Source organism: Rhinolophus ferrumequinum, chromosome 7, assembly GCF_004115265.2.
Source record: "Rhinolophus ferrumequinum isolate MPI-CBG mRhiFer1 chromosome 7, mRhiFer1_v1.p, whole genome shotgun sequence".
NCBI lineage: Eukaryota > Metazoa > Chordata > Mammalia > Chiroptera > Rhinolophidae > Rhinolophus > Rhinolophus ferrumequinum.
The window spans coordinates 81,412,842-81,428,735 of record NC_046290.1 but is presented as its reverse complement, the minus strand read 5'-3'; the positions used below and the strand labels follow the sequence as shown (position 1 = coordinate 81,428,735).

Genomic DNA, 15,894 nt, shown 5'->3' with positions numbered 1-15,894 from the left:
AAGCACATTTCAATTCTTTCCAGCTTTAAAATCACCCTTTCCCCTACCCCCACACACACTAAATTCATGCTCAAAGGGAGTCCTGCTGCATCAGAGATGAACTTACAGACCAAGACTTTGTAACTGATCCTTCTAAGGCATGACTCCTAGGCACAGGAATGGTAAGAGGATGAGTTCCTTCCAGAAGATGACACTGAAAGATAGTAACAAACAGGTTTTCCTCCTTCAGGATACTCCTCACTGCCTTCTCTGTGTGAGATTCAGGATAGCGCCACCAGTTCCCCACGTGCATTTGATTGCTAGCCTGCAAGCACATCTCTATAATCCAAATATGCGCACAATGATCTACATTTATTCCCAGGTCCGCTCTCTGGTTGGTCTTGTCCATAGCTAGAGATGAGCAAGAAGTACCCACTTTCCATTTTCCATACCTTTGCTGAAGAGATCTGGAGAGAACAGAACGCACCAAACCAGCAGCTCCCAGAAATCACACTCTCAGCTTGCCCGCGTGAGGAAAGCAGAGCTGATCAAGGAAGGCTGCTGAACTCAATTTATAAGCTACGTAGCAGGCTATGAAGCTAGAGGGTCTCTTCTGTTGTCACCTTGCTATTGCTATAACATATAGTGGTCACCTACCAGCTCTGGGAAATGAGAATGGTCATTTCAGTTCAAAACTTTACGTCAGCATTTAATATCAAACAGGGAGACAGATACTCTTTGCCTCTGCTGCTTGTCTTAGATAAGCACATGAGGGTCCCAGAGAAACTGAGCCCTCTTCTAGGTTGTAGTGGGTCAACCTGTGGAATTTTCAGTTGTAGGGCCTTTCCTGGAGAACTATTACTTTAATGTCAATATTCTGGGAGGCAGGCAATTTCAAGGCAAAAGAGTCACAAACACGGTGACAATGCAAATGTTTAGTGCTGGTGGTTGAGTACTACCATGTTTCCCCGAAAATAAGACCTAGCACGACAATAAGCTCTAATGCGTCTTTTGGAGCAAAAATTAACGTAAGACCCGGTCTTGTATTATATTATATTATGTAAAACCCAGTCTTATGTTATAGTAAAATAAGACTGGGTCTTATATTAATTTTTGCTCCAAAAGACCCATTAGAACTGATTGTCCGGCTAGGTCTTATTTTCAGGGAAACACGGTAGGTGATATAGTTGGCCAGCACATTTCCATTTCTTTTTTACAAAATAAACAAATACTAACTTGAGCATTCACACATATAAGATTATATAGAAATAAAACACAAATTGCTTGGAATGCAAATACTCTTTGGTTTACTCATCAAAATAGCAAATAAAAAAATTAGCAAAAACCTTATCAGTTAAATAAAAAAGTGACATTATTTATTTACCTATCAAACCTTATTAAACAATGAAATGCATTAATTTTAATTCTCATGTTCTGTAGCAATATCCGTTCTTCCCATTTGCCCCTCCCTCATCCCTCTAAATTATTTTCATGGGCTCATCTCTAAAATAAAGATTGTTTTATTTTTCTTAAAGCCATTTACTTTTATCAAGAATAATCTAGACATTCTCTTTGTCTCTTACATTTGAAAATTATCTTTGTCTCTTACATTAAAAATGGAGATTTCATCAGCACATTTTCAACATAACATAAAAGTTAAGCCCTCAGCAAGCATTTTAAAGCAATGGAATGTTACTACATTTAGGGGAATTATCACGTTGTGGGACATATTGCTGTTGGTACTAAAAAACAGGACTCCATTCCAGAAGCATATTCTTACATTAGACATTATTCATATTGTCAAACACAGTTGGTTTCTACAATATTAATTTCAGAGAAGCAGTTTTTCTATTTTCCTGAGGGTTCAAATTTGACTGCCTTAATTCTTGAATGTCTTAATTCTCAAGTAAGAGTTAATTCTTGAATGTCAATGACAAAAATCTTTAACGAAAGAATCTTTAACAAAAGGTAGACTTGAAAATGGAATAGTTTCAAAAGGAGAAATAACAGCAAGAGAAAGATCTTGGCTTTTTAAAGGTGTACATATACATAGTAAGGAATAAAAGTGAATCAAAATACATAACTCTGTACACATTAGAAATATCCAATGTGCCACCAACACAACTGCCCTACAAAAAGATGTCTTGAGGTTTGGCGCCATACATATTTTCCTTTGTATAACTCTGTATTTGCATTACAATCAAACATCTTTTAACCACAATTTTTGGCAACATGCTTTTCTTCAAATAAAACGAGCCTCAGAGAACATTATCATTAATGTCCAACAATTGAAGTGGGTAAAGTCTTTCTGAAATACATGCAATCTTCAAAAAATTCTTTTCTCCTTCATAAACCAACAGAGCTCCAACTTCAAATAAATCGTGAGCAGTCACAACCTTAATTCACATGCTCATATGTTCTCTTCATCCAACATTTTGTTGATACCATCACAAAGTTTTTGTAAGTGGGGTTTAAAATTCCCAAATGGATTGTACAAGGCAGCCAAAAAATCACAATCTGAAAAATGATCAAAGACATTATTAACCCGTCCGTGTGACTTTGCGGTGAGGTGACGCTGAATGATTTGGTGAAGCATCTCTCTGCATTCATTTAGCAGCCTGGATAACACATTCCGGTCAAAGGTGTAATCCACCTGATGGAAACTGACCACGGTCATAGCAAGCTGATGAACTTTCTTCTTAAATTTCTCCATCAGTGCTAGCTCATCTTGATTAAACTGATTATTCCTGTAAAGAATGGCCAGCTTGATGACCGTTTTGATGAGGTTTTTGATGATTTTCTCCGCCTCCTTCTTGTTCTGGGTGTACTCCTTGGTCACCCGGTAGAGCTCATCTAGCACTTCGCTGCTTGTGTCATCAATTAAGGTGGTAGCGATGGATTTGGAAACCATTTTACCCAAGATCTTCTTTTGTGCCTGAACGGCCAAGTTTTTGGAATTAAAGACATCTGTGGCCACTAGAAACAAAGGGGCGGGGGGGGGGAGAATAAAAAAATCAGTTAGTAGCAGTAAGAGAAGCAACTTAAGAAACAGATATTAAGATGCATGTTCCTTCTCATCGTCCCACTATATGGTTTGCCTCCAGAAAAGAAATTTTTAAAAATTCCTACCTTTCTAGGCATTAGATTCTCATTTGTGAAATTTACAGATTGTGCATAATCTTTAGGATCGTTGGCAATTCAAGCAGTTTCTACCTTCTGCTATGTAGTCAATACTTTCTTTAGAAGTTAAAGGGTTCAACTTTCATAAAAGTAACTTTTTCTCATTATAAAAATAGTATGTCTCAAGAGGCAATAAGTTTTTAATGTAATTTTTCCCTGGTTTAATTTGATAAGAAACACATATAAAATCGGCCCCACAATTGTTCTCTGGGCCAACGGTAATCAAGAACAATTTAAAGAAATTCACTTAAATGTAAGAGGAACAAATGACAAAGCCATTAATTTGAATAAAGTGGCAAAATCATGTAGCAATTCCAAAGGAGAGCCCTGCTTTACAAGCTAGCCACAAAAAGTCAAATTTCCGAAGACACTGGCCGGTGCCTACCATTGTGGCTATCCTAACCACCCTGAATTTCCACTCCCAGAAGTTGAGTATTGGAAAAAAATATTCCTTGGAGAGCCTATTGTCACTTGCTATTTCTGATGAATGGATAGTGTTCCCTTTAAATTTTTATATGCTTTGAGGATATAAACATACTGTATGAGCTAATAAAATGTGCTACATGAAACGACACACTTAGAAAAAGCTGATGCTTAGAGTTTACTATTGGAATTGTCATAAGTTAATTTGACAGAGGTTTAAGATACATATAATCATAGTTGTATGTGTTAAATATTAATGAGACAATACGTGATGCCTCTAGCATACAGCCAGTCAGTGAAAATGCTCAATAAATGGTTCTGTACCAAACCAGGTTTAGTTTTTCTCCAAAATCTTCCCCCACTCTGTGTATGCTGCTCCACTACCACTGAGCTTTCTCCCTTCTCCACGGTCCTCAGCGCTGCAGCTCCTAGGCTATCTATTCCAGCTTTGGGTCCAGGACCAGCTATTCTCTCTGCATACACCAGTGTATAAGCTTAGGCCTGGGTGTTGGAAAGCATTCATTCAGTAACAAAAAATAAAAGGCTTAGAAGTATAGGTATGTAGGAATGAGTCAGGGCATCAATACATACAATTATTTCTAGTTTGGACAGGCTAGCAACTTTAGAAAACAAAAAGCCACCTGTTCCCAAATCTAGGTTGGGAGAATATATAAGAGCAACTCCCTCAATGTGGAACTGCCATGTTAGATTTGAAATTTGGGTCAAAGTAGCTCATGGTATGTAGTATACGTAGCTGCAAAGTAGTTCCTGATGACCAGAGAATATCATTCATTAATTCATTAATATATAGGGCCATACACCCTGAAACAATGCCTTGATCGAATTAGAAATTGTACATCAAACAAATGTCAATATTTAAGCTTCTGAAACATGAACTGAAACTGCAGAAGAATAAATGAAACATACTTTGAGAAAGAAAAGGAAAGTGAAAAAGCATGAGAAATAGCAACTTTGTGAAGGTTTCCAAGCTTTTTTATGTTTTCATCTTTTAAACTGTAGTGCATTTCTATTACTATTCTTCAATGGTTGCAAAAGAGCATATGGATTAATTCAAACTAAAGAACTGATAGCAAAAGAAATGGCCCACACATAGGTAATCTTACCATACTAAGATCAGGGACTATCTTCCATTACTAAACTTATGATACGGACCTCAACAAATAAACCAACCTGGTCTATACAGAAAGGGATGCTCCAGAAAATATGCATTATTTTTGTTTGTGTATTTATATGATAAATGAGACACTGTAAATTGATGCAAAAGAAAAGGGCTATTTAATAAAAATAGCAGTGTTCACAGTTGGTTATTTGGACAAAATATACGAATTTAGACCTTTACTTCACACCATATATCAATTAAATTAAAGCAAAAATAGGTAGAAGAAAACAAAGGTGAATATTTATGCAATTTCTAGATCTGTGGATGGGAAATATCTTGTACACTTAAAAATAATGGGGAAAAATCACAATGTTTGTGATTCAAAAATTTCACAATGTGAGCATTTAAAAAAAAAAGAAAAAGATGCTCCAAAGTTTTCACATACACAGTAAATAACTTAGGGTTTCAAGAATTATTTATTTGCTATAAGGTTGAAAGGTGATTTTGTTTTTAATGTATTAGAACATGGCACAAAAATCCCATCTGGGATTTAGTGCAATGTCTAGTAGATCAAAATACTGAGTACATTGTGAAATAACTAAAACTAGAGGGCGATGGATTTGAAAGATGCCTCTTTGCACCTTTTCCCAAGGCTGAACTTGCGAGTTCACACCTCTTGTAAGCTATTTTTCTCATTAAATCTAAATGTCCCATTTAATTTCAAACACAAAGATCAAACAAAAACTCTATGGTGTAGCACTTTAACTTCCCCCCCGCCCCCAAGAGAAAGGATAAAGGCAAGGATGTTGCCAACTAAGCAAGATTATTCCCCATTTGGTGGTGACCAAGTCTGAACCGGGACAGAGAAGTTGATCTCTGAAGTTAATCTTTCACATTTGTCCCAGAGGAACTTCAAACCTTCCCCTAGAGACACAGCAATAGCTTCACACTCTCACTTTATTCTTTGGATTATATCATGTGCAGTCATCTTTTAAAATGAGAATAAAGCTCTTTCTCCCCCGACGGGGAAGCCATGCTTATAGTAGATTTCTTTTCTACCGCTAGTGAAGGCTTTTTCAGAGCCAACTGGGGGTTGTGGCTGAGAGTTGCTGGCCAGGGCTGTGTGGTGTGTGATTATGAAATATGATTGTTTTTCCCCTACCAAATTAACTGCCTGTAGCCATTTCTGCTCAGGCTCATTTGTCAGTTCCACCTCCTCTACCAGATCCCTTAAAGGCCTGGAATGTCTCAGAGCCAGTCCTGGACTAAGTTTTTCTGTGTCTCTCTACCCTCACCCTTGTGTGATCTCATTCACTCCTATGGCTTCAGATACCACCCATGTGCCAACGACCCCCACCTTACAACTCAGCCCGGACCTCCTTTCCGGATTCATTTTGTAAATGCATTCAATGTTTTCCTTTTCCTCGGCTATTTGGCAGGCATCTCAAATGTACCATGTCCAAAACAGAATCCTTGTTTCCTCCTGCCCCCAAAGTACTCCTCCATTTTTTACTATCTTAGTTAATAGCATCCCTTCCATCCATTCACTCAAGTCAGAGACCTGGAAGTCATCCACCATACCCCCCTCTCCCATACCCAGTCTAGAACCAAGCTCTCCCCATTCTGCCTTTCCTCAGTTCTCTAAATTCTTTCCACTACCCTCCCTCTCCACGGATGGACACCACCCTAGTCCACGCCCCTTTCCAATATCTTCCCATACAGTAGCCAGGGTTTTCAAAAATGTAAATCTGGGGTAGCCGGATGGCTCAGTTGATTAGAGTGCGAGCTCTGAACAACAGGGTTGCCGGTTTGATCCCCACATGGGCCAGTGAGCTGCACCCTCCACAACTAGGTTGAAAATGACTTGACTTGGAGCTGATGGACCCTGGAAAAACACACTGTTCCCCAATATTCCACAATTAAAAAAATGTAAATTAGAAAATGATGCTCCACTTCCATTCTTTGCTAACAATCACACTTCTTTGTTCCTGAACTTCCCATCGCTTGCCTCAATTTTTAATGTCTGTTTCTCCTTACTAGAATCTAAGCTCTTTGAGAGCAAACATTGAATAGCTTGCTCACTGTGCAATCCCCTGGGCCTACGAGGGTAGGGGACACGTGGTGCTGTGACAGAAGCAGAATCAATTTCCCCCTCTATTCACTCTACTCAAATACTTCTCTATGAAGGCATGCTGACTTGCAAAATGAGAGTCTTACATACATATGTATGTGGGTGTTTTTGTTTATTTTCTTTAAAAGCTAGAGAAACAGGTATTTGTTTTAGCTAGCTAACTATGCAGCTTTCTTCCCTTTCAGTGCACTCCACAGTGTGGTTTCTCTTACTGTCATCCATCAGCTCTTATGAAGAGGAAAAATTTGTTATGCACAATGAGAAAACACCAGAGGACAGTAGTACAAATATTCAGCGTGAAGGCAGCGTGCAACGGTTCTGACTGAGCTACAGTGGAAGATTAAACACAGGCTTGCCGCTCCCTCCGACTGGGTCTCTGCTTAAGCTTGTATCAGAGGGATGGACCAAAGGTATATCCTGGGGGAACAACTAAAAGGTGAACAGGAGATGTTCTCAAAGGACAAAGGGCTCAATGTTTTACCTTTTAGGATGAGTTCACCTGTGTTCGAAAATATACGTGTACGTGTTGACTAATGAAAAATGATGCCATATGTCAAAAATATACAAAGGATTATTACTATTTTGTTAATATACGTGTACGTGTTGACTAATGAAAAATGATGCCATATGTCAAAAATATACAAAGGATTATTACTATTTTGTTAAAACTATTTACAAGGGTATTATAGAAATAGTTGTAAGATTTCACACCTACTTATCTTACTGCCCCCTCCAGGTCTCTGTATCCCCTTTCTTGACTTAACCAAATAGTCCATTTCAGCAATGTTTGCTGAAAAGCAAACTGATATTCAGGGGATCCCGGTTTCACCATCAACAATTATAAATTTGGAGATAAACATTGATGGTAAAAATATACTGACCCCCACGTACACGATAAAAAGTGCTCAGAAGGCAAAAAAAACCCCAAACAAACAAACAAAAAAATCCCCTTTTTATAATATTAATGAAAAACTATAATTTTCTGAAATTACCAAAAATTCCCCATAATATCACTCCAGCTAAGAAATCATTAATACAGTCAAGCACTCAAGTTATTTCTTTACAACCTCACCAGCAAATATATAATTTCTTCACCCATCAAATTTGTTATACCTGGAACTTTTAAAAGGTGACCTCAGATGCACATTTACGTCATTGCTAATTCTTGCCTAGTTAAAATTTGATCCAGTGGGCCCAGTATCAGAAAGGATGGGAAAGAAGACAATTTGGAGACCATGTCTGGCTGTTGTAGTCTGTCTTGCATCTGAGTAATTCCAAATCTGAATGGGGCTTAATAAAAAGACAGCTTTGAGGATAAGAAAGTGGCCATAACTAGCTGTAAACACAAGAAGTCAACAGGCTAAGAGTTGACCTCCCTACCCTGGGATTCGGTAGTGCTCCAGAAGAAATAGTCCGAATCGCAGGTGATGTATCTGTGACACCAGCCTCCACACTCAATACTTGGAAAGTGGGGAATTCAATAGGATAGAGAAAGAAACAGCAAACAAAAAGAAAGAAAAAGGGAGTGTATGTAGGAGAAGGGAGAGGGTCACAGATAGCCAAGCATCAGAGATTCCAATGGGGTGGAGGTAGGGTGGGGTATGGCGGGGTAGGGGCTGCCCTGGAAGGGTCAGAAGGAATGGCCATGGGCAGCTAGCTGGAGGCAATCTTATCCAGAGAGAAAAGACAAGTGCCAGGCACCTTAACCCAAAAACCACCTTAGGTTACACAGATAGAGGCCCTAACACAAAAGAACAAAGTTTTGAGGGGATCTTTAACCTGATACTGAATGTAAATTTTGGTGTGTGTGGATTTTCATGACCCCAGGGGGTTAAAAACCAACGATAACCATCAACACAGTGAGAGCTAAGTCATTCACTGCGTTACCTACAGCTTCCAAAAAGTACATGCTCATTTTAAAAGGCAACATAATAAAGAAGACAAATGTCAGGGAAAATGGTGACTTTGAAATGGGCCAAAAAAGAAAAAAAAAAATCATTAGGTGGCTTACTAGGAATTATAAGCACCCCTTTCCAGATTCTTTTTATTGTTCTTAACTAATCTACTTGAGAATTCCACAAGTTGACAGTTTCGTAACTGGCTCTTGTCCATAGAGACACACGTGTCTAGGGGAGGTGCAATTGATTCTTCCTTTTCTTTTTCTTTTTTTTTTTTGCCTTCCCCTTCCCCCCACCACTCCGGTGCAAGCCGTTGTTTCTCAGCCTAGTTGTATAGGACACAGCTCCCTGGCCCATGCTGGTATTATGAGCCTTGCGCTCCCCCCGGCTGAGGCAATCGGTCGCCGGTCTGTCAGCTGTTCACAGCAGCTCCGGCAGCTCTTGCCGGCTGCCGGCCGCTCACGCTGGCCACTGGCTGCTCCTGGCAGCACAGCAGCCAGCAGCCCGCAGCCCGCGGCAGGTCACGCTGACCTCGGGCTGCTCACGGCAGCTCAGCTCCAGGGAGAGCCATCGTTCACAATCTTAGCTGTAGAGGGCGCAGTTAACTGGTCCAGGTGGGAATCAAACCGGCGACCTTGGAGTTAGGAGCACAGAGCTCCAACCACCTGAGCCACAGGGCCAGCCCGATTCTTCGTTTTTTTGTTTACCTGTGTTGCACCTGAAATTCTCTTTGAACTGATTTTATAAGTTTATTGATTCATCATCAATTAATGAGTTAAGTAATATTTTTTTACAAGTCTATTTTGTATTTGTATGACAGTCATGAGTGTACCGTCCTCAAAACGTACCCCTTACCACATATTAAAGTAGAAAAACAAAACAAACAATAAAAAAACAATGCAGTATAAGCCTGTCATTTACTAGTGAGAACTAGTACAACATTTCCTGTGGCAACTTATTCCCTGAAAAAGAAGAGTTTACTTATAGAAGTCCACATATTCTAATGGTTCCATGAACTGCCATACTGTTCAGGGAGATGACTGAGACTCAGTTTCCCCATCTATAAGATGAGAATAATGATCCCCACCTTTTTGAGATGTTCCCAAGATAAATGGACATGGACCACATAGAAGTGTCTCAAAAAATGCCTGGCACAGACAGCCTTCTCCACAGGTTTCAAGAACTCAACAAATTAAACTTCAAATACACGCTGATGGTCTTTTGTATTGAATCACATTTGGTTAAAATTAATCAACTCCTTTGGGAAGTGATACGGAGCTGAGAAATGCAAAATGCCAGATGGTTGTGTGAAAAGAGACCTCACACAGTTCAGTTAGTTAGGTGTCATATTTCCTTTTCCATGATGACATTTTAAACAAAATCTAATATATATTAAAACTTGCTTTATCAGGGAATTTCCCCTTTTTAAGTTGTTGAATCTCTGGTTAGCAAGATTCGGCACTACAAGTACTCTGATAGATGGTATAAGGAAGTTTTGTCTAAAGAAAACTGGCGCCCATGGAGAACAGAAGTGAAGGCTACTACAAAAAGACACGAGGAGAAACAGTGTCGCCATCCATGCAAAACTGTGCAACAGAAGCAAGATGTAAAGGAAATGGGCTAAAAAAGTTGAAGTGAAAACCCACAGCCGCTGACAAGATCACCCCAGTCATATTATCTTCCCCAGAGTTTCAGAAGCTTCCCAAAGAAACTGAGACTCAAAGGCAGCCATTGGTAGGAAATAAAAGACTCAAGATCAAGAGTCTTGGGTTTTAAACTTGGGTGCAGTTTAATTTCTTTGAACTTCAGTTTTCTCACCTGTTAAGTGGGGCATCATCTCAGCTTAAGTGAGATTTAACGAGGTACAAATCTGCAAACACCCAGCAGTGTGCTAGGCTCATGACAAAGCACAAATGCACACTGAGTTTTTGTTCCCTTATTTATTATACTATCACCTTGAAATGAAGAAGCAGGAACTCATACCCAATATTTGCACACAGCTCATTTCTCCTTCTATCCTCTATGTTCCAAATTTATGGACAAGGGAAATTATGTCCAAAAGAAATCCTTTCCCTGTGTGATCTCAGGCTATCTTTGTTGCTTTAATTTTGGAATCTCTTCATCACAATTTTGGCTTCAACTGTGTGTCCTCTATTGCTGTGGCTTAGTTTTGTGATGATTTTCAAATTGAAAATGTTGTCTCCTGAGTTTCGACGACTTTAACTTCATATTAAATTCCATCTCTGCTCTTTTTTGGTCAGTTTGCTGATCACGTGACGCCTCGGTTGTTTTCCGCACGCACAACCTCTGACAGGAGACCCCGATGCCTCTAGGTTCACTAATACCAGGACTGGAAAAAAGTGTGGTGGTATTTATATGAAGTGGTGTGGTTGGACCCCAGGGAATGCCAGTCTGGTAAATATTAGGACAGAGGTTACAGGAATAGAAATGAATTTTGTGGCTACCCAAAGTCAGAATGAGAGGTTTACAGTCCTGAGAACCCAGTGGCTAGCCACGATATTTCTGAACTTTCACTGCATTATCCCCAGAACTGCCCAGAATCTGCAGTTATCTTATTGAAGCTTCACAACCAAAAGGAAGGTTATTATTATCCCTATTTTACATGTAAGGTAACTGAGACCCAGAGAAATCAAGTTACTTTCTCAAAGCCATTGGTCAATAAGTAGACGAGATGATGTTGAACCCTGATATGTCCCACTCCAAGCTATTCTCTTAAGAATTTAATTATACGACATAAGCTTTAAACATGCAGCTTCCCCTTGAAGCTCAGACGACCTAATAATATTCAACTAAGTGATATGAAATAAAAGAAAAGAAAGAGACCAGGTGTCCCTGACCGAATAATATGCAACTAAGTGATGTGAAATAAAAGAAAAGAAAGAGACCAGGTGTCCCTTGGGGAGGAAATGATTCTATAAGGTAGACCAGCCCTTGAAATAGCCTGTATTTCCGATGATAACGCTGAGCAGTTTAAAAACTTTTAAAAATATAATTTAAAAATACAATATGCCTACATTGTTCAAAAGCCAGAATGTAAATATATAAAGTGAAAAGTCTCTTCCTCAGCTTTGCCACCCACTGCATAGTCCTGAGCCCAAACCCTGCTTCTAAAGAGGCAACAATCGTTCTTAGAATTTCGTGATCCTTTCAGAGTTGGGTTTTTCTGCCCCCCCACCCTGCCCCGCATTGACAAGCACATATATGAATAGACACTGAGCATGGCAAAGAAGTCTTAAAGGCTTGCAATTCTTAAGCACTACAACTTAGAGTGACGAGAGACTTACAAACTATGTGTCCATAATTCCATGCATGACTGACATAACATGATGAGCTGCTGGAGGCCATGGCTATTACCTTCTCTGTTCCCACTCGTGCAATAGCAACGAGAGTCCCTCAATGAGGGATGATGACGTAGTGAGTGCAAAACGCAGGTATTTATTTAACGGGGGCAAATAATCGTTATGATTAGGGGATTCACAGAGTTTATCATTCAAATGGGAATACCTTTGAAAAGGGAACTATGAGTAATTGCACCCTGACAACAGATCTGCGACGTCCCCAGGTAAATGTGTCCCTGTGGCACATTACAGAACCTCTCTACGCCTCAGTTTCCTCATGTGCAAGTGGGGATACCTAAGGTTTTTATGAGGACTGAATGAGAATGACCCATATCAAGTGCTTAGAACAGTGCCAGATGTGAAACAACTGGGTCAATTTATGGAAGCTATTATTCTTCATCATTCATAGTGCTATCATTAAGGCAGATAGTGTTGAAGTTTTGGTATAACAGAGTCTTGTGATCATGTCTTGTGAAATAGGTGTGAGCGGAGAGGAGAATACATTAACCCAAAGACATGAATCATTCAACAAAACTTCTGTTGAGTTTATGGATCAGATATTGTGGTTTCGAAGATAAATAACACCATCTCTTGCCTCCAGGCACTCTGCCTGATGCAGGATGGGAGTGGGGGGCAGATGAGCACATAGCTTGGCAGAATGCAATGGAAGCAAAGAGAGGGAACATTACTTTGGCTCTATGGAGTGACGGAGAGAGGCAGGGTTTGAGGGAGGTTTCACACAAGGAGGCTGATTCAAGAGACTGACCTTGAAGGAAAAAAGATTCTGCCTTACAGAAATCAATGTGATCTATAGGATTCCCACTGACTGCTTAGGGACTAAAAACTGTCCAGCAGTGTACCTGTATGTCAGATACCCACGGATGCATGTGGGTCCTATATATTTTAGAAAAACTTTAAACACAAACTATGTATAACATCATCAAGTCCCAGGAAACGTCACTACAAAGGTACTTGGATGTCAAGAGGACAGCCAGAGCAGGCATCTGGGGTAGCATGCTCACTGACACAGACCATCTGCCTCGGAAGTGCTGGGAGGCTTCTTAGAAATACAGATTGCCAGACCTACTGAATCAGAATCCCCTGGACTGCAGTTGAAGAAGTGGCACTTGTGAGAAATAATACCCTGTGTGCTTCAGTTGTATAGTAAAGTTGGAGGACCTGAGCTCTGAGGTATCTACTCCTGGAAGGCTGTACATTGAAGGCATGCGATGAGTAGAATAGGAACAGATTTGATTTTGTCTCAAAATTTTTTCACTAAAAACACAGGCACAAGCTTGTGCACACAATCCAGAGGAAATGTTTTCAGAATATAGCTTATTACATTAAAGCCTCAAAGAATTTTGATAATGTATCCAAGAGAATAAAAAAGGTAGTTCCTTTTACATGATACTTTAACCAAAATTTGGGGCTCTGTCACTAAGCCACAAATTAAATAAAAATATCCTGTAAGCATTTATACAAAACTGACTTTAGTGAATTATTGTCTTTCTTTTTTTAACAAAATGAACCCTTCCTTATTTATTATATTGGATTAGGATATGTTATGGTTTTCTTAAAGACTTTTTAATTAAGCTGGCTTTATTTACATATCTTCTTGATGACATGAAGCCTTTCCAGTGTTGATATAATCCAACCTTACACCGGAATGTAAAGGAAAATCCTCTAAACAAGCTCTAAGACTTTTTATACTTTTCCACTCCCAAGTTCTCCCATCCTGCCAGAGGCCTTAGCTCCTGATGAATATTTATATTTGCACAGTGTTTAGAAAACCAGTAACAGATTTTAAAATCCAGCACACTGGAGTGCAATTTAGTTACTGAACCAGCCCCTAAAACTGGCACCAACAGTCAACGTACCCTTTCTGGTCTCATCAGGGTGCTCCTGACCACATAACAAGGACAATCAGACAACAAAATTACAGCTGACATCTGTGTAGAACTCTACAGTTTGCAAAATACTTTCACTAGAACACTTTCAGATGTTTATGAAAGTGTTTGTTCTGGTTTGGTCCTCTTATTACTCAACCCTGTGGGAGCCAGATGACAGAGCCGAGGCTCAGAAATCAAGTGACTTGCTGAAGGGCAAGTAGTTAGTGGCAGAACTAAGGTCCACTCACTGCTGCCTAGTACAGCATACGGCCGCTCTGTAAGAAAAGGGCAATTGAGATAGTGTTCGTTGTTTTTGAATTTTCTATTAAATGTCATGACGCTGCTGAGCCAGTTGCAGAATTCCACTTGGCAGTTTGTCTGCTCCCCAAGGTAAAGCAACACCTCGAACCAAAAAAGGAACACAAGTCTTACACATCAAAGAATAGACACTAAAGAAAAGCTATGTGTCTACCCTCACCCACTCTATCCATCTCTGCCTGAAAAATTCCTGCTCATCCTTTAAGGCTCAGTTTAAATGCCCCCTTTTCCAAGTAGCTTTTCGAAATCTAAAGGCAGAATGATCTCTTCAAATCCCATAATAAATCTCTCTCCAAGGAGAATGCTTTTCTGCGTTGTGGGATAGTTAAACTCCTATCTTACCTTATTGATTATGATCTTTGACAACTAAGGTACCACGTTTATTCATCTCTGTATTCTTCAAAGCGTTTAATGGGCAATCCAGCTAGCACGGAGTGAACTCATACCTTTTACAGCAATTCGTGATGCTGTGTCAGGAAGCCAATTCAATTTCATGTATCTAGAGCTTAATGAATGAATTTACTGGTACTCTAGGGACAAAAACATGCTGGATGTGAAACGTAATATTTTTTGTTTTAAAGGAGTGGAATCTATGTAAAAGACATGCCTTTTCTTTTTCTGTCTACTGCTTTTCTCCCCTGCCTGTTGCCAAAACATACAAAATAACCAGCCACTTTTGTTTGGAAAAGTGACCATATTTAGCTAACCCAATCCCTACGGCAAATGTTCTGGAATCACCCAGGCAAATATCGCAAACCCATCTGTGTGAATATTTTAGGAGCAGCAACCTCTTGGCCTCAGCTTGGGCATCTCTCAAATATGCATCTTGGCACAACCCCCCAACATTCTTGTCAAAACGTTTCCCCAGTAACTGTATTAAAATGTTAAGCTAGTCATGTGTGTTACAGACATGTCAATGTCCCAAGGGCTAGATCTCCTCCCAGGTAAACAAATGATATGATGGGATCTGCTGGGCTGCGAAGTGAAGAGTCTCATTCCAGGTATCCAGATACACTGAAGCTCTGAAATTCTTGGATAAAAACCCTGAAAAAAACCCAGAGGATTGATTACAGGAGCAAGGTCGCTTTACCGCTGGGTACTCCCAGTGTGGCACTTTTTTGTGAAGGGGTTTCCACCCCTTTCTAACTTTTTCTCCCCTGCTTCTAATGCTCAGGTATCCCCCCGTTTTATTTAGACCAGGATGTCTTGAAGAGGCTGTAACCTGGACACCCCATTATTTGGCCTGCACAGTGTTATATTGCTCTTAGAACTAGTGGTCCATGTTAGAACATTGGAAAATTGAACCTCAAAATCAGTGTTTCTGATGTTTTCTGAAACATCATAAGATGTGACCAAAATGGGCCTACATACCCACATGACAACAATTGTCCTGAGGTAAACTGTGGCTGGCCCCTTTAGAAGGAGACTACCCTCCCTAGCCATCTTCACACATTTATGTGTATTTCCTGGATTCTATACGCACTTATGGGGGCAACTCTTTCCTTACAGAAATAAATGTGACTATATTTCAGAGCCAATTTACAGAACACTCACTGGCTAGTTAAGAGTTAGAAATTCTGCCCAGCAGTGTGCCTAT

The 15,894-nt window shown here is 39.8% G+C and overlaps 1 protein-coding gene across 6 annotated transcripts in view; it reads right to left on the bottom strand.

The window, feature by feature from the left end:
- Positions 1–1,339: 1,339 nt before the first annotated feature.
- The window catches only part of TNFAIP8 (TNF alpha induced protein 8), a 110,146-nt gene continuing 95,591 nt past the window's right edge, over positions 1,340–15,894 (bottom strand). For all 6 annotated transcript variants that reach the window (XM_033111142.1, XM_033111144.1, XM_033111145.1 and 3 more), the window contains one exon: positions 1,340–2,955. In XM_033111142.1, the coding sequence (XP_032967033.1) occupies positions 2,390–2,955 (566 nt within the window). In that variant the 3' untranslated portion in view covers positions 1,340–2,389. The remainder of the gene's footprint in view (positions 2,956–15,894) is intronic.